This window comes from Galendromus occidentalis, unplaced genomic scaffold (genome assembly GCF_000255335.2).
Source record: "Galendromus occidentalis unplaced genomic scaffold, Mocc_1.1 scf7180000075389, whole genome shotgun sequence".
NCBI lineage: Eukaryota > Metazoa > Arthropoda > Arachnida > Mesostigmata > Phytoseiidae > Galendromus > Galendromus occidentalis.
In genome coordinates this window covers 121595-148018 of record NW_003803379.1, presented here as the reverse complement: position 1 = coordinate 148018, position 26424 = coordinate 121595, and the positions used below count along the sequence as shown (strand labels likewise).

At 50.9% G+C, this 26424-nt stretch overlaps 6 protein-coding genes across 7 annotated transcripts; 3 read left to right on the top strand and 3 right to left on the bottom strand.

Annotated features, from left to right (window-relative positions):
- Positions 1 to 402: 402 nt before the first annotated feature.
- On the top strand, positions 403 to 2929 carry LOC108864725 (paramyosin-like). Its single transcript, XM_029112843.1, has 9 exons — positions 403 to 610; positions 722 to 809; positions 1014 to 1144; positions 1255 to 1468; positions 1553 to 1618; positions 1726 to 1794; positions 1910 to 2321; positions 2434 to 2608; positions 2657 to 2929. Exons 1-9 carry the CDS (start codon positions 403 to 405, stop codon positions 2755 to 2757), a joined length of 1464 nt encoding a protein of 487 aa, XP_028968676.1. The 3' UTR covers positions 2758 to 2929.
- Positions 2930 to 9673: 6744 nt separating this feature from the next.
- On the top strand, positions 9674 to 11817 carry LOC100907398 (sodium-dependent glucose transporter 1A). Its single transcript, XM_003737064.2, has 5 exons — positions 9674 to 9820; positions 9923 to 10049; positions 10177 to 10335; positions 10438 to 10567; positions 10776 to 11817. The coding sequence occupies exons 1-5, from the start codon at positions 9674 to 9676 to the stop codon at positions 11614 to 11616; spliced, it is 1404 nt and encodes a 467-aa protein (XP_003737112.2). The 3' UTR covers positions 11617 to 11817.
- A 266-nt stretch (positions 11818 to 12083) lies between these two features.
- LOC100901611 (uncharacterized) lies at positions 12084 to 13741 on the bottom strand. The gene is made up of 2 exons (XM_003737028.2): positions 13607 to 13741; positions 12084 to 12443 (listed from the first exon to the last, which is right to left on the bottom strand). Exons 1-2 carry the CDS (start codon positions 13607 to 13609, stop codon positions 12117 to 12119), a joined length of 330 nt encoding a protein of 109 aa, XP_003737076.1. The 5' UTR covers positions 13610 to 13741; the 3' UTR covers positions 12084 to 12116.
- Positions 13742 to 16462: 2721 nt separating this feature from the next.
- Positions 16463 to 20201, bottom strand: LOC100901469 (sodium/hydrogen exchanger 8). The gene is made up of 12 exons (XM_003737027.1): positions 19990 to 20201; positions 19790 to 19866; positions 19470 to 19583; positions 19158 to 19271; positions 18785 to 19042; positions 18456 to 18552; positions 18100 to 18283; positions 17730 to 17974; positions 17356 to 17648; positions 17025 to 17255; positions 16725 to 16883; positions 16463 to 16610 (listed from the first exon to the last, which is right to left on the bottom strand). The coding sequence occupies exons 2-12, from the start codon at positions 19805 to 19807 to the stop codon at positions 16494 to 16496; spliced, it is 1830 nt and encodes a 609-aa protein (XP_003737075.1). The 5' UTR covers positions 19808 to 19866; positions 19990 to 20201; the 3' UTR covers positions 16463 to 16493.
- Positions 20202 to 20541: 340 nt separating this feature from the next.
- On the top strand, positions 20542 to 24177 carry ArfGAP1 (ADP-ribosylation factor GTPase-activating protein 1). Its single transcript, XM_029112991.1, has 7 exons — positions 20542 to 20710; positions 21604 to 21752; positions 22067 to 22222; positions 22299 to 22486; positions 22542 to 22553; positions 22608 to 22873; positions 22974 to 24177. The coding sequence occupies exons 2-7, from the start codon at positions 21604 to 21606 to the stop codon at positions 23355 to 23357; spliced, it is 1155 nt and encodes a 384-aa protein (XP_028968824.1). The 5' UTR covers positions 20542 to 20710; the 3' UTR covers positions 23358 to 24177.
- Positions 24178 to 24281: 104 nt separating this feature from the next.
- LOC100901186 (translocon-associated protein subunit gamma) lies at positions 24282 to 25644 on the bottom strand. 2 transcript variants are annotated; one of them, XM_018641564.1, is made up of 3 exons: positions 25401 to 25644; positions 24868 to 25053; positions 24282 to 24755 (listed from the first exon to the last, which is right to left on the bottom strand). In XM_018641564.1, the coding sequence occupies exons 1-3, from the start codon at positions 25531 to 25533 to the stop codon at positions 24592 to 24594; spliced, it is 483 nt and encodes a 160-aa protein (XP_018497080.1). In that variant the 5' UTR covers positions 25534 to 25644; the 3' UTR covers positions 24282 to 24591. The 2 variants fall into 2 exon arrangements, with proteins under 2 accessions (XP_018497080.1, XP_003737073.1); XM_003737025.2 differs by having other exon boundaries at positions 24282 to 25053.
- Between the last annotated feature and the right edge of the window lie 780 nt (positions 25645 to 26424).

The following is a 26424-nucleotide window of genomic DNA, read 5'->3' as shown; positions in this document are numbered from 1 at the left end:
ATTGAGCTCAAGGAGCCTTGTGGATGCATGGGCTACCGTCAGCAAGTTTTTCTGTGTGCAACGTCTCAGTGAGTCACAACATCTGATCCGGGTGGATTTCCTCACCGTCCCTGAAGCTTTCTCTCTCACCCAACCTCGATGACTCATTCGTATCATACAGTCTTAGCGTGTTATTGCGGAACGTTTCATTCCGATCCAAGCTTTCGGAACTGTTGCCAGGGCCTAGCGACGAGGAACAACGTCAGAGTTTGTGTGTAGCTTCGAGCAATCCCCCGTCGCCAAGCTGAGGTGGCGTCCCTGAGAGCGACGCTCGGAACCTCCATGCGAAATTGTGCTTTCGGTGACAGCTTAGTGACTAGAGAGTCATTAGAACATTCTCTTCCCTAAGATCACCAGGGTGCAATGTCGGCTTCTATCGAAATCCCCGGCCGCTCATCTATTCACAACTCGGAACAAGACTTCGTCGTGATCAGTGAAAGTCCCGTGGTTCAATTATCCGAAGGGGACGTTCTGGACGGACTTGAACTCAAGATGGATTCCTTCGGAGTACATTCGATCTCTCTCAAAGACGACATCGAACGTCTCACGAGAGAGAACGAGCAATTGAAACGTAAGTCTCCATCTTCGTTAGAATTGCCCTCAAAGTTCGTTAAGACCCAAAATATCACCGGAGTAGGAATCCGGAGCGCCTTCTTCTTCTGACAAATAACCGGAATTCCAGAAACGGCCCTGAACGATGGTCAGGCCATGAGGAAGCATCTTCAACTCTGCACCGAGTATAAGGAGCAAATGACGAAGTGTCACGATAGGTTCGTTTGTTTCCTGCGAGATGAGATATTTTTGTTTGCTGCGTTTGATGCTTGCCGTCGCGTCTTTATCGGTGACCTCCCCTAGTGAGTCATCACGCGTTTCGGCTGATTTTTTTTCTATTACGCGGGCCTTGTCGGCGCTGATCCAAAGGGGAGGATTGCAAATTTCATATCGACTCTGACCAAGATCTTCATTGGATTTAGGGACGCCGCGATGCTCGAGGAAGCGAGACAGTCGACCCTGAAGCTGCAAGAAGAAAACGCGGCTCTGAATGCAGTGTTGGAGAATGTTCAAGTAAAGCTCGAAGAAGCCGTCATGAGAGAACACGAAACGAGTACGTAATTCGATTTTTTTCATGGGACCGTAGTCCCACCAAGAAGATATCCGGCATGGGAGCACCAGCCCTATTATATGATTTTCACGGAGAGCATTGCCGCCCCACAGAGACTTCAAATACCAGACTCGAGAAAGAGCTGGAGACCCTTCGCGAAGATCTCGCTGCTTGGCAAAGCACGGCCGAGGAAGCACGTCAGAGAGCTGAAGAGTCGTCCTATGTTCGCATAGAAAACGGAGCTTTCGACACCGAACCCGAACTCTTGGCTGAACTCACCGAGCTCAGGAGTAAACTCCGGAACATCGAGGAGAAACACGCGGAAGAGTGAGTCTGACATTCAATCGCTTTTTCCTACGCCCTGAGGTCCTCGAGAATAGGAACCCTGTTTTACCCTCACTGATATTGCAGTCCGCTCCCGGGTCAATTGCAAGAGAAGTTGAACGAACTTGAAAAGGAACTCGTCAAAGCTAATGAGTATGTATGCGGAGCATGTCGACGTTTCTTATCTGGTGTCGAATCCCGGCTCCACAGCCGGCGTCCTTGAATCGTCAGCTTGACTCAAGGGTGCATTTCTTCTTCAGAGAGAAGACGGCTCTCGAAGAGCAGCTCAACCAGAGGAAAATCGCCGAGATTGAATCTCAACAGACTAGGTACATGCACCTGCGAATGCATCGACATCAGTGCCCGAGAGGGGTCGTGATGAGCTTCAATTCCTGGAAGGCATCCGCGAGAACAGAGTCTCTAAGGCTCTTCTGAATTTTGCAGCGAATCCTCTTCGGATCAGGAGGCCGCCAGACGCTTATCGGTTGAAGCTTCACTCAATCAAAAAGTGGTGGCAATCGCGGAGAAGTTAACTCAGGCCAATCTTGAGAAAGATCGTCTTCGAGAGAAACTGGACGTTTCGATGGAGCAGAAGACGAGGCTTGAGAACGAAGTCAAAGCTCTCGAGGCGAAGACAGCCGAAACCTTGAGATCGAACATCGCTGCCTTCGAATGCCTCCAGAGCGAGCAGGCTTCCCAGAAAGAGGCTTTGAGAATGGCCTTGCGTTCAGAGCAATCTCTTCGGGAGAAAGCTCAGAAAGACTACGCGAGTCTCTTGGAAACTTGGCAGAACTTCGAAAGTAATTATCAGCCACCTGTCGATCTGGGAGCGGATGCCCCGACTCAACGATCAGACGTAAGTGATCGACACTGATGATATGCAGCAAGTGAATATTGATGATGTCAAGGGACCGGAGAGCTCATTTCTGAAACATGCTCGATTCTTACTGAGATTCGTTCCCTTACAGATCGACAGAGCGGCGGAAAACCTCGCCACCGCTGACCGGCTCCGCTTAGAGGCGGATAATCGTTCCTTACGCGAAGCAATCAAGGATCTCCAGGCTCAGAACATGCGTCTCCTCCAGGAGCTTCAAGTGAACACCGTTCAACAAGCTGGCGGCGCAGCCGCGTCCGCGGCCGTCGGTGCGTCCGGCTTCGCCGCTGCCGGCGCAACCGCCATGTCCCGTCAAGACGAACGCAAATGTCCCATATGCATGCAGCCCTTCGAAAACCAAGCTGACTTGATTCAACATGCAGGGATTTGCGAGAATGAGCTCGCCAGTATTTTCTAGGGAACAGGATCAATGCGCTCGTTCTGTACCGAGGAGCGGAACTAGGGAGGGAGTTCCGCTGTATGCTAGTTCCCGCTTCAAGAGAGAAGGAGGAATCATCTGTCCTTCAACCCTTCGGTCATCCTTCATCGAGGATTCCGGGGACCGAGTAGATCGTGAAGTTTCCGATTCAATTGTTGAAGGCTGTACTATGAATGTATTCGGGGATGCCCGAGCAGCCTCTTAGACAGGATCGCTAGCCGATCGGCTTATTTTTGACCTGGGTCGTGTTTTAAACCCGAGAGGAGAAGCACTTGTTGTAAAGTTCCCTGGGAATTGGTGTCGTGCAACGATTGTAAAGATATCAACTCCTTTTCGAGAAATGAATAAATATCGTATGAGGACACGAGAGCTTCTTCCTCCGGCGATTGCGTCGGACTGAATTCTCCGCGGAAAAATCTCTGCGGCTTATCAAAGTGAGGCTCCCCGCTCTCATCGATCCCGAGAGGCACCGACGTTATGGATAATTCATTCCGAGCGAGCTCATCTCGCTCATTCTAAGCGGACTCATCCGGAATCAACCTCCGGATAACATTGTTGAAGTACGTCGTAGGTGTGCCATGGGTTCTCGTCTCCTGCATCTACTAGATCTGGATCGGGAATTCAGATCTGAGTGATCTCCCTGATTCCGTCACTTCGAGTTCGGCCCAGCTGGTTCTCGTTCCATTTCTTCCTTTTGAAATCTCCCCGTTGTGTTCGATCATTCCTTCCCAGGCTTTCGATTTTCCCGTGGGATTCATTCTCACCTCGATACGATTATTTCTCTAAGTTCATGCCGTTGAGAACTCGGACCGGCTCGAATAGATAATGATAACATATCCCACGCATTATGAATTATTATTCGATGGATCGGTCTGGAAGTTCAACTATACGAGAGAGAACATCATCGGATACTCGAACTCTCCAAAATGGAAGGAAATAGCCGACCCGCAGTCCGAAATTGCGTTCCGAGAATAGCTTCGGTGAACCTGTTTGTGAAGTCTCGGGGAGAATTCGATGACGTGGCTTACTTCATCGGGCTTGTAGTCGCTAGTTTTCTTCTTTGACTCAATGGCATCTGTGGAGGGCGGTCGTCAAGCGCAGCAGGCGGGTGAGAAGGCGTCAGATGCCAGGCAAGTCATCTCGTTCAGAACCGCACGGCCAACAAGACTAGTCACTCTAAGCCGCGAGCTCCCACGAGTCGACTAATCTTCCGCTCGGATATCTTGAACCGTTTTGTGAGTATCTACCCTGTACCTCGTCATCATTGGTGTCTTCGCTTCGGTGTCTAGGCTCTAGAACTTCGGAGAGTTGCACGGATTTCCGACCTGCTCCTGGTCCGCTCGCCGAAACCTAAAGTCGATTCTCGCCTGACAGGAAGATGTCCTACCGCTCAAGCTATATGTCGACCGCTTACGGCGCTTCACCTCGAGGCCGATTCTATGGCAGCGCTCTGCGTGAAGAAATCCAAGCGGATATCGACAGGGCCCGGGCACGCATCCGCCGGCACGTCCCTTACCACCCATCTTATGTTCCGAGGGTTTTCGAGATCGCCGGCATGTGGCGCAGCGCTCAGGCTCCCAGTGATTTCTGGCGGGGAGTGGCTCCACCTCATTATTTCGGGACTGCGTCTAGGGTGAGAGAGATTCCTTACAGGATTTATTTTTTCCTCCCATTCGGATCGCTTCGTCAGATAGACTACGTATGGAAAATTCGGCAACATGATAGAAACACGATGATCCCTCTAGTCTGCGGGCGAATCTTTTCTTGATTACCCTCAAGAGATCTCAAGAGGGACTTAAAAACTCGGTCGTAGTTCTCTGATCTGGCACCTGGCCATTGTTTACGGTCTGAGCGTCGCAAGTGAGTCTTAAGCACTTACGCGCACTTTCCAGTCATCAGGTCGTTTTTGAGGGTAGAACGCAGGCCCACCGACTGGTCGTTGGTCAAGTGCGTGGGTGTTCTGGGTTCCAAGGTCAGCAGCGTTGGGTCACGCGGAACAATGCTCGGCGGAGAAGAATAAACGGCAGGGTGGACGGATCTGACAGGCGGGGAGTACGGGAATTTTACACATGATTCAGCGCCGGAGAGGTTATATACAATACCGCCCGGGGAGTTGCTGATTGAACTTTTTTCGCGCAACTGATCTGGGACGAGCGGACCCTTGTATTAAGCTGGAATGGCGCATCTTTGTGGAACGATGAAAACGAAGAAAATCCTAAACATCATTGCTTTCAGAGACCGGTCTGCTTGGAGAGGTACCCTAAGGACCATCGGTACATCCCTAGGACTCGGATCTAGAGAGGTCTCCCTCGAGGTCGCGAGGTAGACTAGGCTCTGCAGCCATCGACGACCCCTGGGGGAGCCGGAGATGATGGAGACGTGTGCCGCGGAACAGCAACGCGCGATCTAACCCCGTGCAATCGAGCTTTGACAACGGAAGGTCGCAAACGACAGATTTCTTGGTGAACTGGTAAAAGAATGGAAAAAAACGCGACAGAAGACTTTGAAGAACGCTGGACTCGTACTCGGATCGGAACCCATCGTGGATGACGGGATTCTTGTGGAATTTCACGCTCGACGACGGAGCCCCCCGGCGACCGATCGTCTACGCCTACAGCAATCAAGAGGTCGAAGATGGGTCTCCGTCGAGAACCTGAGTACCGAGAGGGAAAAGTGGCTTAATGTACTGCGTAGGAATACGAAAATTGCTTGACCATGGTTTCGGAATCGTCCAACTGAAGTCCGGCATTTGGGTTGCTGTTCGCGCAAATTCTTCGAATTTCGGACTGCCCCCCTGATTCAAAGCAAGAGGGTCACGAGTGAAAGACTACAGTGACCTCACCCGTTCCCTTAACGTCTTGATATGCTAGGAACCGCTCGCGTTGGCGTATCTTCGCTGTGACTCCTTGTTGAAGTTTCCGCAGACTCCATAGCTGGCTACCTCGCTTCACATGCTGGAAGACGGGCTCGCTGTCCGTCCGTCCAGACTTCGTTTGAGACAGGAATAATTCCACTTCCTGAAAGAACTCCACGGAAAATTGCGTCAGCTGGGACAAGACCGGAATGCTCAGGAGAGGCGTAAGCTGAGAGTGGTGCAAAGAGAGGGAAAGGTGAAGATGCTGTAGTTACACACATCAAACATCAAGCAAGATTCGTGGAAGTTGTGGAACAGCTCGTATTGTGGCTTTGAATCCAATCACTTGTATTTCGAGGCGTAGTTTTTCTCTATAGAGATCGACTGGTGCAAGCATGTCGAGGACCGTCAATAAATGAAGCATCGGGATCGCTTCGCCCGTGAGCAGAAACTATGTGTTCCTTTTTTCCAGCGTGTTGGGATCGGACATGGACCTCCAGAACTGCTCGATGTCAGGAGCACACTCCTACGTATGAACTCGAAAATACACCTCGGTGTTTACCAGAAGCCATGTAGTCGCTGACGATCATTGAGAAGGTCCCCTACTCCTGACGGAAGCGCCCCTGCCTCCATTAAGGATTGAGGTCCAGAACCGCCTCTGAGCTTCCCTGATCTGTTTCATATTGGCTCTTATCATCCTGCTCGGAGCGACCCCTGTTTGGCCACTCTTCGTGGGGGAAATCTTCTGACGCTCGGAAACTTTCGTCGTTCCATTCCGATTCAGAGTTCCGAGTTTTTCAGTTTTCCTCGAACCTCCGCTGCCGTTGACAAGACCTTCCTCTCTGTCGGGTGTTCCCAAAACCGTTTCAAGAGTTCCGATTATTGAATTTAGGAAGTTTCGTAATATATCGCTGCTGACCTGCGGGGGAGGAGCGAATCAACATATCAAGGACTTTTGAACAATTTTTAGTTCCTAGCGCTCGCCGTGAGGGCTGGGGAATGTCTTTGCCTCGACTCACCTCGACCCCGACGAATAGAGACTCTAGTAAAGCGAGCAGTCCCCCGCTGTTCTCGCCGATTATGTCTTGACCCAATCTGCCCACCTGTGCGACGGATTGAGCTCCGACCGTGACGAGGAACTGAGCATCGAAAAATTAGTGTGAGAAACTTCGCCGGAGTAGACACTGCCCACAGGACATCCGGGAACAGATCTAGTTCATAGAACTGATGATACAGACCGCTAGAACATTACTGATCTGAACTGCTACTTCACCGAGTTGTCTTTTACTCCGATGATGCCGAGCTGCGGAATCTGATCCAACGAGAGGGGCGGCTACGGTAACACTGACGAACACGAAACACCATAAAGTTTTCATTTCGAAGGCTCTCCAAAACCGCACGCTCAGATCCTTCGAACGATTTGGCCTCGGGTTTTTTCGTTTCTTCGAGAGGTGTTCGCCCAGAACGAAAGGTCTCTTGCAGAATCGGGCTCTATGACTTTCCTAGGAGAAGGCACATAGAAACGCTGAGTTCCACAACACCCTCACGCTAACGATAATGATAGAATTATGCAAAACTCTCCGAGAGTTGGAGAATCGCCACTGAGATTCGGTCGGTTCTCTCCATGTCAAGGACCTGCGAATCGATACCTGTGAGCTGTGAGCTTGCTCGTGTGTGACATCTACCAGGGAACTTCATGACTCAATCGGGATATAGGCCATGTTTGCGCGAGCGGACGTGCTGTTCAATCCGCCTGTCGTTGAGTTGCCCAGGTCTCTGCCCGAAAAGCCGAACCGGCTGACGGCCGTCTCCAGGAAATCGGGGGTATCGCCGATCGGAACGAAACTCCTATTCTCGCGAGACAGCTCACATGCGGCAGATCCCGGGACTCGGAGCTTGAGAGATCAATCACTCCGTCGCAGTGGTGCTCTCCCAGAAACATTTCTCGAGAGCGTGAGCTCGGTCGTCTCAGGTGCAACCCTCCATGTAATTTGTCATGAAATCCATGTGAATTCGACGACATGTGGAGGCTCGATGAGGCGAGGGAGCTCGCGGGAGGGAGGAGTGCGCGAGGGGCAGTCTTGACAGACCTGGCTTTGGACACAGTGTCCCTCAAAGAGGCGGCTGACCACATTTCGACCGGAGTGTTTCTTTGATGGGCAGAACACTCGGAAGTTGATTCATTGTATAATAATTCGAAGGTGACGTGCTACGTCCAAGCCAACGTAAATACATACGATACTCCCGATGCTCACAGGAGCATATGTATATTGAGTCGGCTACGGATTCTGTGCAAGCACCGATTAGGTTACCGCAACAAGTACAAGCCTCGAGATCGACGCGACGACTGTTGATCTCCGACTGGAACGTTTTCTGAGCCTTGTATGAAGCAACTCTGGTCTGGACTCATATTTTCCTCATCGACGCGCGGGCTGAGGACTCTCCCATGATGAAACATCGCTGGTGTTTCCTCATTCTGGAGATGATGGATCAGTCAGGCCGAGCATCCGGCTCAGCAATGCACTCGGAAATTCACAACCGTCATCAGTCATCACGGAGTACGGACAATCCACGGAGAGTCATTTCGAGAGATGGCGGAACCCCACGGATGTTGACGCCCTTGTTTCCGAAGAAAGAAATCGAGAGAAAGTGGGATTCGAAAATGGGTTCTCTCCCACTCGATATTAATTCTCGGGTTGGCTCGGCAGCCGATGACATCTGAAGAATACAGCGTCTTCAAGCAGAGAGTATTCGCTGCAAATGCCGTCGCTTCGAATGCCGAGGATTCAGCCCTGTCATCGTTCATCGCCGCCGATAAGCGCATTCTATTCTGCTCTTGGTCCTATGGAAGACGGAAATGTCTCTAGCTCAGGGTTGTGAGGAGGAGTCGACGAAAATCGTTTCGAGGAAGAAAGTTTCCAGGAAAGTGCGGATATCCCAATGCAGCTCATTCTAAATACCGCGATCAGCCTCGCCGGGGCTCAGAAAGACAACGGGGGAAGATTCCTTTTTTGCGAATACACGAAGATCGTGGAGAAGGCAAATAACTGCAGAAGTCGGGTTTACTGATGATGTTTGCAACGTCAATCGCGTCTGACGACCTGATTGCTGACTCGCATAACGTGCTCGAGTCAGAAGTTTCCACGATCAACCTCTACGCACTATAGTACGTGAGCACCTCTACCCCGAGTACGTGAGCGGGCTCCACGCCAAAACCAGTGGTCCCGTGTTGAGCGTTTCAAGGAAGTCGACTGTATCCCAGAAAGTTTGTGGGCATGTGTAGAGGCTAGTCAATCGAATACTGGAGTCTAGCCTTCTCGTTTGATTTATTGCAGACCTATTTTTATGGACCAGATTTATGGATGTTCTTCTTGTTGAGAATGATGTTGAATGCGTAATCTTCGTCCATGGATCCAGGGAGAGATCGTGAGGAGCCCTCGGGGAAAATAAACGTACGAGTTCATCACCAGACCAATGTCAAGAAAAAATCGCGAAATTCGAAAGTTGAATTCGTTTGCTCCCTCGGACCACGCAAACCGACCCTGCTGTGCCCCGTGTCCCAGAGCCAAGGAGATGCTGAAGCTGCGAAAGTTTCATGAATAGAGGAGGGATGCATGGATATCGATTTATCCTGTGATGAGTCCAGCATCAATCTCTATATTAGGAACGTGAGAAGATTGAATGGCCCTCGGCAGTTGAAGACGGAAACATGGAATCAAGCTCCGCTGGCATCTCTCAGTGAAAATGTCCCTGTGTGTGAGATCAAGAAGTGACTCGCCGTGGATCATTGCAGGAGCAAGGGAACGAATCTCCTCTGATCAGATTGGCCGCGGCCGCAGCGGCTGTTGTGGATGATTCCGCCGAACTTTCATTGAGCTACTTTAGTCGTTTTGCTGTTTGACTCTCTGCCGCAAGCTTCTCGTGACGCCACAAGGCACTTGATGGAATTTCGTTTAAGTCGTGCCTTTATGCATACCTACCACGCCATGTATGTGAAGTAGTCCGGCGATGTCCTGAGAGGTCACCCTAAACTCAGAACGAATGTCAGAACGAAATCATGTCTCAGCGGTTCGCGAAGCGACGGAAACCCTTGGGGTGGAGGAGGCTCCGGGTGATCCGCCCGGTCTGCCTTCGAAGCCGGTCCGGATTTTCCAGAGCATCAACTTGAACATGGCCAGCGTTTCTCTGGTAAGGACGCTTAGAGTTTAGGGGATGGTCCTGATTCTCAAATTATCCGGAAGAGTTCAAGAGAGAGTCTAGCACGCAATTCAAACTTGAGAAATCCGGTAGGGCTTGACTTTGGCGATCGTAGGTCCGACTCTGCTAGACATTTCTGAGCTACTGAAGATCTCAGTCGCCCAGATGAGCTACGTGGCGTTCTCGGGCGATTTCGGGGCCTTCGTGGGATCCTTCTTGGGTGAGTCCGGGATCGGAGGTCAGCTTGTCGATAAGCTTCGACACACATGGTCCTAGCAGACGAACGGCTCAATGGGCTGATCTCACTCAGACATTGGGATCTAACAAGAACGATTTCGTCCATGAAGCGACTCCCCTGTTCGCAACGTTCAACGCGCAGCGAGTCATCATCACATGTATGCTGTGCTGTGGCATTTTCAACATCCTGATACCGCATGGTTCTACACCTTTAATGGTCGCATCATTCGCATTTCTCAACGGGTGTTTCTTTGGTGTGCAAGAAATCGGTTCGTTCTGATTGCCTTCCTAGTGCCCCGTCGCTGTCGATCAATGTCGCGAGAGTACTTCGATGACGGATTTCAAGCTCAAAACGTTCTCTGTGTTTGTAGGGGTGTATGTCTGGCTAGTGGGGATTTGGCGCGACCATGTATCGCCTGCAATTCAGCTCCTTCATCTTATGTACGGAATCGGTGCCCTCTTCGCGCCGCTCATCGCGGAACCTTTCCTGAGCTCGGAGAGGTAGGCGGATCTAAACTCAGGAGAGCCCAGCTCGCTCTCTCGAGAGAGGTGGCGGTGAACGTGCCACAAGAAGGAACTTCTTCACATGACTCTGTTTAAGGAGTGTTTCGTCATATGTAGTGGAAACGGGGATTCTCCGGAATTATTGTGGTATCAATATTGCTCCAGAAAGAATATAACCTAACGTTGTGCATCTCGCAATTCGCAGCTACTTCGGTGACGAGTCTCCGGAATTATCGGATGCATCGAACGTAACCTCTGGCTACATGGAAGGCCTCCCATCTCGCGTTCATATACCCTATGCGATCATAGGTTCTACATTCCTGCTCACTGCCTTTCTCATGAGCATATCGTTTTGCTTGGATTCGAGAGATATCCGACCGCAGAAAGACTCGAAAAAATCCTCGTCCTCCGGCTCTACAAACCGCATGTTCGAGTGGGCGCTCGTGTTTCTCGTTGGTTTCTATACTTTGATAGACGTGACTCTCGAAGCGTGCTTCTCCAAATTCATCTCTGTCTACGCCGTCACAGAACACCGATTCAGTAAATCTAGCGCGGCTTTCCTCACTTCTCTCTGCTACGGGGGTTTTACAGCTGCGAGGGTTCTGGCTGTCCCCCTCTCCTACAAACTCACCCCCATGCATCTCATGATAATCGGTCAGTGTGTCCTGCTGGTTGCAGCTTTCGCGCTGGCTTTCCTCACTCATTGGGCAGAGTCCGTTCTTTGGATCGCGTGCTGCATGCTCGGTGCGGGTCTCTCCCCGCTATACGGGAGCTGTACGGCATGGGTCTCCAATCACGTGACGCTTTCGCATGACTACGTGAGCATCATTCTGATATTGACCTGCAGCGGCGCACTGATCCCGCCCGTTATCGTCGGCCACTATATAGAAAGCAACCCTTCCGTATTAATGTATGTTGTGCTCGCGTGCGGACTCGCCATGAGCGTCAATTTGGCTGTGATGCATCTCGCCGTTAAACTTTTTCATCGAGACCGGAACGAGATTGCGGAACCGAACCTCGAACGGGTACGGCGCTTCAGTCTGTAGGGTCGAGCCGATTCTTCGCTTAATTTTTCTCATTCGAGTCCGTCTCACAACTCGGCATGCGCCGCTTGTGGAAAGCTTCAAGAAAATGTGGATAACACTAATCAGGATACTGATGGACTGATCGTCAGCGAGTGTACATTCAAATCCGGCTGCGACGAGGAGAAATATCACTCCTGACTAGAATAAATCAATTTTGAGTCACAGCGTACCAGGGCCTGCGGATTTTTTCTCCGAGATGCTTCTCGGGAGTTCTCCGCTTTCAGAGCTCCCGTAGCTTTGGGGTTGGTGACGAATCGCGGGAATCTGAGGGTCTACAGGGGATGCAGAGCATATTCGTAGAATCATTGAGCGATGGAACGGGAAATCGAAATCGATCCTTGCCACTCAGCTTCGAGAAACTCCCCGTTCGCGAACCCTGAATCCCGGAACCTGGACCCACCCTCCTGAAACATCGTTGCATATCCCGAGAACAATGACTTTATTGGGGCAGAGGTTCGTTTTCAACATTTGGTGCCATATCTACTCAGAGCCGCCTTCATTTTATCAACTTCTTCCTTCGGGATGCTTTCGTCGATATCTTTCAGTACTTTGCTGTACTTCTCATTGAGCTCCTTCATTATCGATGTCATAGCACTCCTCATGACGGATTCATCCGGGGCATTTCGGCTGAGAATCTCGAAGACTTGTGCCATGGTGTCGCGATCTACTCGTAAAGCATATGCGGTGAGATCGATCGCTGCGTCCAATACTTTCTTTCCGGTCTCGTTGCCTTCGGGGATCGCTGCTGTACAGGAAGCAACAATCGACAATAGGATTACCGTTCTCATCTGAAATGACGATTCGATAAACTTCAGACGCGACTCTCGAATCAATCTCAGCGAGTGAGAGCTGAGAACACCGAATATTCCCCATGACTCGCCGCAACACTCCGCGGATCCCTCATCAAGATGGCCTGGGAAGCTCCCGGATCGAGCCACGACAAATGTAGAGGTTTTCCGTCTGTTCCAGCCGTTGATCGATTTCACGGTGGCAGGGAACGACTCGTATTTGATTGAAAACGTCTGGCTCACCTTCACGGTTAGGTCGGCAGACAGATGGACTTATGACGATCGAAGCCAGGCGGCATGCGTATTTGTAGCTTTCTATTTTCTCGTGTAATCACCTTTTCCTTGCGTGCGCTTATACCAAAAGGTGAAACTCGAGGTTCTCTGTTTGTGCAGTCGGTGGTCGATTGCACACAGACAAAACCACAGTTTTGCTGTGTTGGTGAAAGGCTACATCGCTGAGCAAATCTCCAACACTCTCCGGGTTACTGTTCGGCCCTAGAGAGGTTCCAAATAGATTTGGTGGAGTTGACGGCCGTTTTGCTCTGATTCTAGTATTACATGTCCCTCTGTGAGGTCTCCCGCTGGCACGCCCAGACTTCCTCTCAGGGGGGAAGGGAACGTTCTGGGAATATCTGGGTGGCTATTCCACGGGAACATTCTATTCCACAGACTCGATGGCGACTAATCACATGGAAAGGATGGCTCCCGACTGGATTCTATCAGCAAAAAAGAATTATGTATCTAAAGGAAGCATTGAAGAATTCGATGCCACCGATTGATAGCCCCGCACGCGCTCTCTGAAGCGCTCCGTGGCCCACGCTTACTTAGCAAGTCAAGTAGTAGTCGGTCGTAGAGGGGCGGATCGAGGAATCTCACGAGGGGAGATGGGGGGGGGGTCAATGCATCGAGGGAGAGCCGGACCGATACCTGTCTTGCAATAATGTGGGGAGTATGGGCAGTCGGAAGCTCCGAGGGGCGGGTAAAGGGGGAGATCCTTCTCGAAGCCCTCTAGCGAGCCTGGCATCCGTGAGGCTTTCGCCGAGCCAAGTATTAGGGCATTGGCTCCATGAATAATCTCATGATCTGCGGATGAGCCCGATGAAACAAGACTGCAGGACGATGTCTCTCTCCATGGATCTGTCAGGCATTGTTCAAAGACTCACCATAATCGTAGAAACAGGCAAAGCTGACTCCGGATCAGAAGGCGGAGCGAAAAGCTGATCCCAGGGGCCGATATCGAGTTCCACACTCGCTGACCACGGGTGCGACCTCGTGGGACACCATATTTCGCGCGCGAAGATTTCATGGGAATCAGGCAGTGACCGCTGGAGCAAGGAGAATTTTCCCTTCCCCCGAGAGTCCATGACCCCGCATACAAAATATCGGCTCCGAAGCGCAAGCTTGCCTTGGTCACATACGAACAATTCGTATGGTGATCGAGTCGGGGAAGCCAGCTAATTATTTGAAATGTGTATATAACTAGGTACTAGTATTGCATCATTCCTATGGAGAATGATTCGCGCCACAGAGAGGGTTGTGCGGAACAGAGTTTAGGAGAGAAGGGAAGAAAGATGACAACATTGCAAGTTGCAACTCGGTCCGGTCGTGCCCAACGACCGGAAAACTCGAAAAGGGATTTTGTTCATTCAAGCCCTTCGTGTAACACCCTCTCCGAAGCGCACCTGTGAAACCGAACGTCAGTGTCTTCATTCATAGTAGTTTCGAGGGGTCGATCCGTGACAGCCTTTGCCTTTCCGCAGTCGGGGACTCGGATGAACGAACGTCTTCTACCGAATGCGGTCGAATCTGGTTCGATCGAACGAGAGGGAGCCGGGAATTGTAGATCCTCGTATCAGCGAGGGTCGACTCGGGCACCTAGGACCACCCACGCATTATGAAGTGATGGTCCTAGAAATATGACATTCTCACGATGCTCTGGGATGTCATTTCGGACACAAGCGGGGAAAGCAGGGCGCTGACTGCATCCAGGTACTCGGTGTGAGAAGAGCAGTGAGCCCTGGTCACCGAGACTTCGACTTGAGGTGAGACGAGGGGCGGCCGAGCGAAGGGCAGATTTACATTCGGTGAGGACGAGCCGGAGAGATTTCCAGATCGGAAGCAAAATTGTTTTGCGAGAATTCTTGAGCCGAAGCTCGACAAGAGGCACATCGCCGCCAACCGCGGGACTTCCAAAAACCAGCCCCTGGAGCTTGTGGAGAGGACCGGGGCCGCAGAGCGCTATGCAATGCATCTAGCGAGATCCGAAATCTGAGCCTCCAATGCTCTGTGGAAGAATCTATCAGTTATAAGGAAATGAATACAATCGTCTACCTCCAATCAACATTTACTCAAGAGGGCATAGTTTGAACTCTCTACTCCTCCACCTTCCCCTATGGGACTGCATTGCCCGAGAAGGAGTCAGCTTCTCAGTATCCGCGCCGTCTACTGAAACTGCGATGCTTATCTTGATGACGATGATGATGATGATTATGGTGGGAAGATTGATCATGATCCGACGGGCTGTTCCGATTGCTGTACTGCTGGTGATCCGGAGGTCTCTCGTAGCTCGTTCCTTTCAATCCCGAGTCATTGTTCCGAGGATATGGACGACCATCGTCTGCGTGTGATGCTTGTCGGGGGGCGTCCTCTTCGGGCCTAGTTTCGTAGTTTATTGGAGAATAAGCTTCCTGCAGATTGAACTTGCCATCCGCCGTGTGCTGAACCTCGGTCCGGAAGTCAAATGTGGCCGAACAAGTCGCGATGGAGAGCGCAATGGCTACAAGTAGTTGGTAAGCTCTACCACACATATTCCGTCCGCCTATGATTGTCTCTGAGCGTTCTTTGCGTTCGCTGCGGGTCCTTAAGAAGCATCCAGTCACTTGGGGAGAGCTCGCGGTCGTGTTTTGTCCCGCGAATTCTCGCCGCGAAACGTAAGAATCGCTCCAGGAGGAATTCGACACCTTCTCCCTGCCTTCCCCTGAGAGAACGGAAAAATAGCTGGGGGACGGGATTACTCCATAGCATTTTGGAATTTCAGCGACTAGACAAGAAATATCGCCCCGGGTCCGATGCTCGTTCAAGTTTTTCTTTGAACCAGTCATTGCTCAAGCATCGCATCGGAATCGCTGCGGATCGAAAACCAGTGTCAACTTCGCGACTGCCTTGAAAACGAGGGAATTGCCGAGGATTTCGTCATTGCCGCTCCCGATTTCACATGCACATGCTAGATATATATACTCCTTGTTCTCGCGGGCGCCTCTTATCGGGCTCCCGGATATACCTGGTCCAGTATTGTCAAGAGAACGAATTGATCAAACTTCTCCTTCCAAGCGTCAACCATTTTATTTCTTCGCCCGCTCTTCTGTGCAACCGCGACAGGAGAGTCACCGCGTTGCCATATTCAAACGAAATAATATCGAAGGTATCACGCGAAGCCGGAGATACGATGATAGGATCTCTCTTATATTACAATATATTCTCGTTTCCTCGGATTGCGCAAATCTGAAAGACTCGCTTGAAAAATATAGCACCAAGCTGCCAAGGGGAATCAATTAGCCAAAAAGGGACGATTCTGCGACTGCCGGGCGACTGAGGGGCCTGGCTCGAGAGGAACATCGGAGGAATGGATTCTAGAATCGGATCCAAGATAAGACTCCCCTTGGACGGTATGATCTTCCACCTGAGCTCTTCGCTCTCTCCACAGAGAGCGGAACCGATGCATACGCGATTCCGTCCAGCTCACCAATTTTCTCAGCGTCCGTAGCTAATGGGATCGTTTCTCTGAAGAGAGGACTTGCGCACAAACAACGAACCGAGTTCCAAGTTGGGTGTGGAGTGCTTCGACAGGATCCCGGACCATTAAAGCTTGACGATTTGACTAGATTTTTTTGAAGTCTGCTTCAGAAGCTCGTTCTGGGCTCTGCGTCCCTCTTTCTGAATCCATTATTTCAGAAGGGAACGATTCCGGGCACGGAAATCCCCTTACCGAGATTTCCCCATCATAATACTCCGTCGCTGACGACGTCGTCTTTGCCTTTTGTGCGTCAATGGTCAAACACTCTCCGTCGTGGATCGCTCATCCGTCGTGGACTCCGTGTCCGACGGTCTGACGGTGCGATACCACTGATCCGTCAGAGCCGACATCTGCTTTGTTCCATCGTAGACATCCTGGAAAGCAATGAGTCGTACGCCAGAAGCTCGCATTCATCCATGGTCATGCTTCTCCGCGAATCGAATAGAGAACCCGGCTGAGAGCTCCATGTCGCTCTCTGAGGAGCCTACCTGAGGCGTGAATCGTCGTGTGAAAATCGGCATCAAATATTTTACGTCGATCCGCGCGAAACCCCGGAGACGAGCTACACTGGCGGCTCGGAAACCGACTTCGAGCTCTTCCTCCGTCAATTCGGATAAGTGTTCCGCATCGATAGCCTGACCCATTTCCTGGAATGGTTTTTCTCCTTGGAATCCATGCACCTAATGCCATTTCTGACGAATATATATAGATCGGACACACATTTTGTTGAGCAATGAATGATTGAGCAGCGATGGCGGGCAGGAACCTGAATAAATAAGCACACTCACCTTCGTTTTGGAGAGGGTGATCTTGCGGTTTTTCGCCCTTGCTCCCAGGCGCTCTGTCCTTTCTAAATATTTCATCATGGGCATGGTAGATCCGCCTATCACGACGATTGTGAGCAGGACAATGATCAACGTGGTCGTCACGATCACGTGTCGTTTCTCATCGTGGAAATTGAGATGCATTGCCAACGCGTAGGCCACCGCACCTCGTAGACCCGAGAACCACATAATGAACTGTGAATAGAAATGATCCGGTTCCGTGGGTGCTGCCATCGAGCCCACAAGCTACCGATTTCGCCATCAGGATCTTCCTAGATTCGCCCGCTGAACTGACCTGCATCTTTTTCGTGATTCTGTGTTCTCGGAAATGATTCATGAGCTCGGACAGAGGATATATATTCGCTGCTCGTCCCGCGAGACATAATCCGAGACTCGCTATGATGAGCGCTGGTTGAAAACTGAGTCTGTAGCTGAAGATCGCTAGACCCAAGTAGGCGAAAATAGAGGTCTCAGCCATCAGCGATAAGGTTCTCAAGGTTTGTTGCATGGTTATCTGAGTCACAGACGATAGGTTGAAATGTGTGTAATGGGACATCACCACCCCATTGAACAGAATCGCCATGATCCCTAGTTGGGTCAGAGAAGATGAGGTTAGACGAGGAGCTTCTCCTTCCACGGATCAAGCAATCGAATGACTCAGATTATTACCCGATAGGTGTATGCCTTCCGCGAGACCGTAGGGCGCGTATATGAAGACGAGCATTATGCCAAATTCAATCGATGGATGTCGCCGAAGATCGACGTACTTCAACAGCAGGGCCGCGGCGAGAGCGAAGAGGACCCCGATACCCGCAGACCCGAAGAAAACGACTAGAAATCGTCGCACAACATATAGCGCAACCTCGCCAGTTGTCATGTTCAACATGTGGGGTGAACCCGCCTCGAGAACCGTGCTGCGAAGAATAAAAGAAAGCGATTCGCTTGAAAACCGAAAATCAGGTATCAGCCGCGGCCGTCGAATCGGCGCCGGAATTCCGCGGTAGGAGACGAGCATATGGGTAGAAAAGGGGGAGCTTACGTGGCCAGAACGATCGACACTGCGTCATTCAGAATCGATTCCCCGAAGACCAGCATGTTGAGAACTTGATCGACATCCAGAGCTGCGAAGATGGCCAGGGTGGCCACCGGATCTACAGCTGATATCAAAGCCCCGAAAGCCATGCTCTCGGCGAAATTCAACGAGTAGACCAGATCAGCGAGTCCTGAGAACAAGACGATGATTCGTCTTAAGCTTGGGCTCACGAGTAGTGCTCTCGGACTTCTCCAGGGCGCGATGACAGTTTCCCCAAGGAACGACATCCAGTATGCAAGAGTCCTCGAAATTTTAAGTTCTTCCCCGATGTTTCCCCATCAAAATTCATGATCAGCCCTCACCCAGCAAGTAGACACCCGTTCCGATGACCAATGCGGAGACGGCCGTTCCGAAGATTGCAAAGATGAGAATACTCCCGATGTTGTGGAAGAAATTTCCCTGGGAAAAATGGATCCAAAGTTCAATCGACTGTAGCTTCGAGCGGGATCAGCGATGGAGGATTCTCATTGGCAGGGGCTTGCAATCGAGGAATCCCCCACAATCGTCCTGAGTTCCGGATTCTCCATATAATTATTACATAGTCGACTGATTGAGCCTAGGCTCAACCGAGATGCAATGAGAGCGTATGTACACCTGAGTGAGTCCGATCGCATTCAGAATCTTATCTCACCTTGTGGAGATTATAACCGGACTCGTAAATGATCGGCGGGAGGAGTACTAGGAAGAACGTCGTTGGAGAAAAAGCTTCCTCCTGTTGCCATCCTCCGGGAGAGATGAGTTTCAGGACTAGACCGATACTTGCTCCGATGAGCACGACAGCGACCGACTCCGGGAGGAATCGGAAATCCAGTTGGATTAGGAAATGTATAGACAAGATGCAGACGGCTATCACGGTCAGGACAAAAAATATTGTCATTGACGAGAGGACCTGGAACGGGAAAAGCGGATCATGATTTTCGAGCTTTTCCTGACAAAGCCCTCCTTGTTCCGGATCGATTCTCGTCAAAGGCCAGTTCTCGTTTGAATCGATGAATGTAACAAACCTCGTCCTCTGCGGTGGATCTTGGTGGAATAGGTGGAGGCTCGTTAGTCGAGTTCGACCAAGACAGGCTTTCTGACGCTCCAGCTGACATCACGGTGTAATAGGATCCGATCAACTACGATGGAGTTTCAATGAGGAATCGCCGATCAGTAGAGAAAAATCGAAGCCAAAAACGACCTTCCTCGGACTCGTGGATACATCGAGGATATCAGATAAGAGTAGAGAATACTAGGAGCATACACCGGTGTTTTTGGAACTCTCCGAGTTTTTTCTCAGGTATTTCCGGATTTCTTACTACTGAACAATAGCTTACCAGTAATGCCACTATCGTCGCTAGGCCAAAGCCCACAAAACGATATTCAACGTAGAGGCCCATCTTGTGGAAACGTTGCACTCTTTTACAAAATGCACTGCGCCACATTTTCAACTGGAAGTTCGGAACGAGAGCGTCATGAGTAATTGTAAGCTTCAGCTCTGTATTTATGACTTCCAGGCATACTGTGCAAACATTCAGCGCGCAGCTGCTACACTCAATTTCTCTTTACGGCGAAGAGACGATTTTCCATCGAAACAATGGTCCAGAAGGTTCTGACAGATTATCCGAAATTGAATACAACACAAGCGAAAACCTACACGGCTCCAGGAATTCATGCAATCCTGTACAGGTGTCCATCGCGCGGTACAGAAAGTTTGAAAGCAACATCGTGAACCTGAAAACCGATCGGATACATCCCAAAAATAATTCCGTGCGAAAAAATACCTCCATACCCAGGTCTACGACAACTCAAAGGGAGCAGCCTTGCGATCGCTGGAAGGTAAGTGTAGGTACTCACCGAAATTTAAGGTGTCCAAAAAATTCTGCCTACCCGCAACTACCAGTCCTCGGTGGTCACGAGGACTCTCCCTGACTAGAGTACTCAGATTCGTGGTTACTCTACTGACTAGATTCTCACTGTGCACCGTTCGTAGGATTCTGGGGGTTCACATTCTAATTCGTGGACGTCCCGTCAACGGATCAAAAGAGAGTCGCCGAGAAGACTGCCAGCTGATCGGATGACACTGGCGGCGCGGCGCGCAGGCGAGTGCGAGCCAACTTGGTCACGAGTCGGCGGTTGTTGGATACGATTCTCGCTGATGCCCTCACCTACGCGATTCATCCGGCACGTGATTCAGCGCTGTCACGGACTCCCCTCATTCCTTAGACAACCCCGAACTTCATGCAGTAGTCGTCCTTCGTCGGTTTCCAAGAGTTACGACGGGGGTTGGGCGGGCTATGAAGAGTCAGGACACGAATTCTCGGTCGAGCTCGTATCTGCCCGGATTGAGAAAGTGGTCCGGCTCTGTGAGAAACGGGCATCGTTGGATGGGCCACAATGACATCGGCCGGCGCTGGTTGGAGACAGCTGCTGCAGATCTCGTTCGAATTTCCAAGGCAGTGTTCGTTCCGCTTCCGCCTGATGGTCCGTTCCCCTTCCGGAACTCCAGCTACCTTAGTTGAATCCGGAGTGAATCTGGGAACTTGTGTGTCGACTACATCTTCACTCGCCGAGGGAGGTAATGTCGAATGTGTTTCCAGAATGTAGGCCACGTAGATGGTGACCGTATGTTTCCATTCGGACCGGGGTAAGCGCTCTCGGTACGGACGGCATCGACCAGGTGTTGGGGATTAGAGAGTCGAGAGGAAGAAAAGGTCGATTCCGGTGTCGACTCCAGCTCCTTCCGGAGCCTGAGTCTTCGTTCTGTTGGACTGAACGTTTCCCTGAGATCGTTTCCCGAGTAAGGGAAAAAGATCGGGACGACAAAGTGCCCCCTCTTCCGGAACAAGACTTCCCACAACCCCTGAAAAAATTTCTAAATATGCGAAATCTCTGTTTTTCCCACTCGAAGATGGGGGAGTCCTCGGATACTTCGAGAGAAAGATCGGCGGATGGCTGGCGAATTTTTGATTCGGTCAGGAATATACCAAGTTTCGGTGCGTATCATTTCGGTGGCCGACGCGGAATCTCATCGGTTACCGTGGCTGTTGACGTCAAATGTCGTAGCGGTTCGGGCTGCATGCTCATGACCATGACGCCAAATTCCCATAATCAGGGACGAACACCATGTGTCAGAAGAGACGAGTCAAGGGTATGGGGAATCGTGCGCATCCTGGTCACTCAGAATACCGGGTGGCGACAATCTTGTAGCGGCACGCTCGTCTTCGAGAGCGTTCTTGATCCTCTTCGTTCATCCTGACCTAAAAAGCCGACGATCGATCCTCGATGCTGCAAGAGCTACACAGTTTAGTCAATGGATCGCATCTCGGAAGGCTCAGGTCGGACGATTCGCAGCCCTTCGAGATCGGAAGTCGTGTAATGATTTTCCGGGATTCCCTCGAGAATTCTCGGGGGGTGATGCCGGACGTAGGCTGACCGTATTGCTCAAAGATCGATCGCTCTTTTCTTCAGATGGCTTCGCCACGCACACGTCGATGTCTACTAGAGCTACAGCCCAAATACGAGAATAGAAAGTGCTTCGAATGTGGAGCCCACAATCCACAATGGGCCTCCGTTTCCTATGGCATTTGGATTTGTCTTGAATGCTCCGGTCAGCACAGGTGAGTTGAGCTTGCTGAGTCTCCGAGCATTTCTACCCGAGAAGCGATGTAGTCGAGAATTTACCATCTCCACCACCGACAGAACGGGTTTCCTTGAACCGTCCTCGACTGTCGTCGGGCTGTCTCCGATGGTCAGCTCCCAGATGTTCTTGACTCATTTGAGAGTATTTTCCGCGACTCAGTCATTCCTCGGATTTAGCGCTAGAATCGATAGTCTATGATCTGACTGAGAGAAACCCATCTGACACGAATCGTCGGAGCGACTGATTCGAGAGAGATGGGTTGCGAATCATCGGAATCTTCACGGACCGCAGGGGACTCGGCGTTCACTTGAGCTTCGTGCGCTCGATCACAATGGACAAATGGAAGGATGTAGAATTGGAGAAAATGAAAGTCGGCGGGAACGCTAAAGCAAAGGAGTTCCTGGAGAGCCAGGACGACTGGAGTTGGGACATGAACTTGCGCGATCGGTGAGTGCGTCGGATACAGCTGTTCGACGGCCCTCATTCCGGCGAGCCATCGACCTAATCGGAATTCTCATCGCAGATACAACACGAGAGCTGCAGCGCTACTCCGCGACAAAGTTGCGACAGAGGCTCGCGGTGAGCCATGGAGCGTGGAGAAATCCTCCGCGAGAAATCATCAGAGTTATGCGATCCCGAGACGTAGTTCCAAAACCTCTCAAGCGACGCCGAAGAGCCAGGCCGAGAACTATTCCACGAACGGCGGAGAAGGTCGACATTCGATGAACATTTTCAAAAATCTATCGTGCCACGCTGAATTACTTAGATCTTTCGAATTGCCTGCTGATCAACGCATCGCGGAGTTTCCACTTTGACTCATTACGTTTTTCAGTGGGCGGTTATCAGTCGATGTCGACGGAGGACATTTCTCGACACAAAGACTCGTTTTTCTCTCGTGTTCAAGCTGAAAACGCTTCGCGGCCCGATCATCTGCCGCCCTCCCAAGGAGGTAAATACGCCGGATTCGGCAATCAAGCCTACTCTCCTCCGGTGACCTCCCCCCAGACCCCTGCTGAACAAGCCGGAGAGATCCTTGGCTCGGTGTGGTCTTCGTTCTCTTCAATGGCAATCAAAGTCGGCGGAGCGGCAGCTCATAAGGTTAGTCGTCGTGATGTCTTTATAAGTTCACGCGAGTCGGCAGAACTTAGATTTTATCGGACAACCACCACCATACTGAGTGCTTACACTGCTCCAACAGGTCATCGAGGCTTCGGAGGTGGTGCAACAGAAAGTCAGGGACGGGACTCTTGTGGACTCGCTCACCAATCAGGTCACGAAAGCGGCGGATGTCACAAAGCGCTCAGTTCAAGATCTTACGACTGTTATTGCACAGAAAGCTGGGTTCGAGCAAATCGGCGGCAGTGACGATCCCCGAGCATTCCGTGACGACAGCCAAATTGCTGACCATGCACTCTGGGATCGGGAGAGCGTTATGACCAAGAGCAAAAGTGCGGCTGCTGGTTGGAGTTCCTACCAAAATCAGGAGAAGGGCTCCGGGGGAATGAAACCAGAGAAAGTGGAAGAAGAGAATGACTGGGGCGAGTGGGGCAACGACTGGGGCTCGAATGACAAGAAAAAATAGGACGCTCGGGAATAAATTAGACAACGGCCCTTGGGAAGCACGCCGAAGTGGAGGGAACTCAGAGGAAACAAATCAATGATCACTTCAAGGAACACGGCAGCATCTGCTGTCGAATCTCCTCAACTCGACAGCCCAGCGGATACACTTTGAGTGAGATCGAATTTCTAGACCGTTAGGTGGAACCATCATCATTTAGCTCGATTGAATTTGACCTGTCTATCCTCGAAGGTGTTTAATGCGCGAGAACCTACCGGGACCGGTGGTTATTATTTTTGTATTATTCCCGACCATGACTGGACGGCTGCATTAGCCGCCTCCCAGGTCTATATCTCAATTCTGTATTTAGTCTCCGTATCGATCTTTATTGAGCGTTCATCCTTCGGGAATCGCCGACGTATTGCTCGTTGGGGTTTCCGGAGCCTCTACGATGTTTCAGGGGATGGGAGGGAGGTCCTGGTCCCGGGACCACTTCCCCCCCAGAGACGGAACTGGGAGAAGTTATTTCGAGAGATTCAACTACGGTCGTTCGTTCCCTGTCGAGTTCCGTGCACAAATGGTATCATGTTAGGCTCTATCACACCGAAAATGTTTTATTGAGTGAGACGGAAAAAACGTCTGGAAATTCCGTGCATTCAATCTGCGGACGAAGATGTGCGCGTCTCGCGGATAGTGAGAAAAAAATATGAATCCAAAAATGAGCGCGTGTTAGGACGGAGTGAACTTGAACCATTTTGCTCGAGCGATCACTCCCCGGGAGATCATGATGGTATGCGAGGCAAGGCTCATATAAAAATAAAGTTAAGCATCACTTGTTTCGAAACTATGATATTCCTTGCACTCCTATGTCTGAAGGAAGTGGATGAGACAGCCGAATAGACGATGAGGGGTGAACTCTCGAGAGCCAAATGAATCCAACGGCTCGTGTAGAAAAACTGTTCGTTTTATTCACATTTCCAAAAAGACACCTCCGCTTTGTCTCCTATCCACTCATAAATATTCCATGTTCTCTGGTCGCACCGAGGAATCGTCAAGAGGGGGCGTGGTGTTTCTTTTTTGCCAGCGTATCCGAATGTGTTCACCCTCTAAACTATCTCCCTGATCATCACATCTGAAATTTTACACCCATTCGCACATGTCTTCCGCGACTCTTCCATTCTTCTTCTTAGTCTGCGGTCCCTGGCTCTCAGTTTGCATCGATGCTTGACCTCGGATCGGTAGACTCCATCGAATTAAGTCAACCATTCTTGGAGCCTTTGTTTTTCATCGACCCTAGTCCCTCTGCTCTACTTCCCTGTCGACAGGAACGCAACGAGTCCAGCTGAACCTCCGACAGAGAGGATGTAGTTGAGCCCGGGCGCGAGTGAGCGGAAGAGGTAGAAACCCAAGAAGACAACCAAACTGAGGAACACAGAATTGTTGTAGAAGATGCTATAATGCGTTGCTTCGTACTGAGCAACTTCATTCTTGCGGCAGAGGACCCGCTCGTCGCGTTCATCTCTCGAAACCTTACGGTCCCCGAATTCGAGGGCGACCTCGCGGTTTATCGCTTGTTCGCGCTTTTGGGCCAACTTGTGCTTGGTGACGAATTGAACACGAGCGTAAGCCATGGCCAAGAGGTACGTCGAGACGGCGCTCACTGCAGTGAAGAGGATTGCATTGGACACTAGGTCCAACTGCTGAATTCTGTAGAAAAGCCCTGAAAAAGACAGAGGAATCAGAGAATTTCGCACTCTCTTAAGATTTTATCGTTCTAAGGGGGACAGAGGGGAAAAGGACACTGTGGAACCGGAGGATGTCTGAAGAGGAATCGCTATCTCTATGAATCCGCCATTCCACGGAGGAACTGAAGACGGTAATTAACTTTCAGGAGTCAGATCGGAATTCTTCGAACTTTCTGGGACTTTTAATTTCCTGATCGGCCCGGCGATTAGCCTCTGAGATCTTAGGTGGAGTCACTAAAAGTCTCGACCGTGTTGAAAGCCAATCCACGCTCCGAGGCAGCGTTCAACTTTCTCCAGACGAAAAATTGATGAGTGTACTTACAGATGGGAAGAATAGCGACGATCGCTGCATTCCCATAAAACGTCGCCGAATTCCGGGCAGTTACATTGTTACTGAACTGCTGCAGGAGCTCGTCCTCGCGGGTCAGTTTCTTGGCTTTGCTGACGCCCGACATTATGGCAGATTAAAGCAACAACTCGCGATTCACACTGTGCAGCGACAGCACCTCCTGACGACAGCCGACTGCTAGATTACTTCCACGGCTGAGACCGGTGCTGGGTGACGTGGTGTGCCAACAGTATGTTTTCAGCGTTGGAGTCTACCTCAGATGGGAGAGGGCTCCCCTGGGCGGCGGACCCGAATGCTAACCAGGCTATGTCCTCTCACTCAGTCGAGAGCCCCTTCCGCACGATCAATTCGGAGATACGGAGCTCCCAGCAGGGGGACGAGGAAGCGTCACAGATACCGATAGATCCCGACTGGAGGTGAACGAGATGCGCGACTCGAAGGCTTCTCATCTAGAGCCGGCCTGGTGGTCAGTGGTCATGAGGAAATGCAATACGTCTCAGAATGTCGTCCGGATACGCCCCTCCTTTGCTCGCGTATGCACTCGGTCAATGTGTCCCACAATACGCGCTTTTGAATCAAGGGGGACATGATTACGGAACATAATTTTTCGGCGGGAGGTTGGATACGATGATGCCGATGATCTATGGCCCACCATCATGCGCGGACAAGGGGCTCAGACAGCCCGTCCGCTGCTTGAATTGGTCGTTCCCACCGTCTCCCGTCCCGGATCACCCTTGAATTTTATCGAGGATTCTGCCAGGCTCAATCGGATCAGGACTGTTTAACCAGGGGATGATCAAGCGGATAGATTCCCTCGGGAATGTATCCCGGTGATAGTATGTATGTAATGTATCCCCGAACCACTACGCTCCGGGATTGGAAAGAGTAGTGGTTCGGGGACGAACCCTGGCTTTCGAGCGTCAAGGAGCAAGGATCCGACCGAGGAACAGAGGCTCAAACGACCGAATACACTTCATTATCTTCGAATGTTCCTCAC

Excerpts from the sequence above, each read along its gene's own strand:
- LOC100901186 (XM_003737025.2), bottom strand. The coding sequence starts at position 25,533 with ATGTCGGGCGTCAGCAAAGCCAAGAAACTGACCCGCGAGGACGAGCTC. Across the intron at positions 25,054-25,400 it reads CGTCGCTATTCTTCCCATCT|GGCTTTTCTACAGAATTCAG; the intron begins GTAAGTACACTC and ends TGTCTTTTTCAG.
- LOC100901469 (XM_003737027.1), bottom strand. Across the intron at positions 18,553-18,784 it reads CCGGTTATAATCTCCACAAG|GGAAATTTCTTCCACAACAT; the intron begins GTGAGATAAGAT and ends CATTTTTCCCAG. Across the intron at positions 16,611-16,724 it reads CACGACGATTCACGCCTCAG|GATGTCTACGATGGAACAAA; the intron begins GTAGGCTCCTCA and ends ATTGCTTTCCAG.
- ArfGAP1 (XM_029112991.1), top strand. The coding sequence starts at position 21,604 with ATGGCTTCGCCACGCACACGTCGATGTCTACTAGAGCTACAGCCCAAA. Across the intron at positions 21,753-22,066 it reads GAATGCTCCGGTCAGCACAG|GGGACTCGGCGTTCACTTGA; the intron begins GTGAGTTGAGCT and ends CACGGACCGCAG. Across the intron at positions 22,223-22,298 it reads GACATGAACTTGCGCGATCG|ATACAACACGAGAGCTGCAG; the intron begins GTGAGTGCGTCG and ends TTCTCATCGCAG.
- LOC100907398 (XM_003737064.2), top strand. The coding sequence starts at position 9,674 with ATGTCAGAACGAAATCATGTCTCAGCGGTTCGCGAAGCGACGGAAACC. Across the intron at positions 9,821-9,922 it reads ACATGGCCAGCGTTTCTCTG|GGCTTGACTTTGGCGATCGT; the intron begins GTAAGGACGCTT and ends GAAATCCGGTAG. Across the intron at positions 10,568-10,775 it reads CCTTTCCTGAGCTCGGAGAG|CTACTTCGGTGACGAGTCTC; the intron begins GTAGGCGGATCT and ends CGCAATTCGCAG.
- LOC108864725 (XM_029112843.1), top strand. The coding sequence starts at position 403 with ATGTCGGCTTCTATCGAAATCCCCGGCCGCTCATCTATTCACAACTCG. Across the intron at positions 810-1,013 it reads ATGACGAAGTGTCACGATAG|GGACGCCGCGATGCTCGAGG; the intron begins GTTCGTTTGTTT and ends CATTGGATTTAG. Across the intron at positions 1,795-1,909 it reads ATTGAATCTCAACAGACTAG|CGAATCCTCTTCGGATCAGG; the intron begins GTACATGCACCT and ends TGAATTTTGCAG.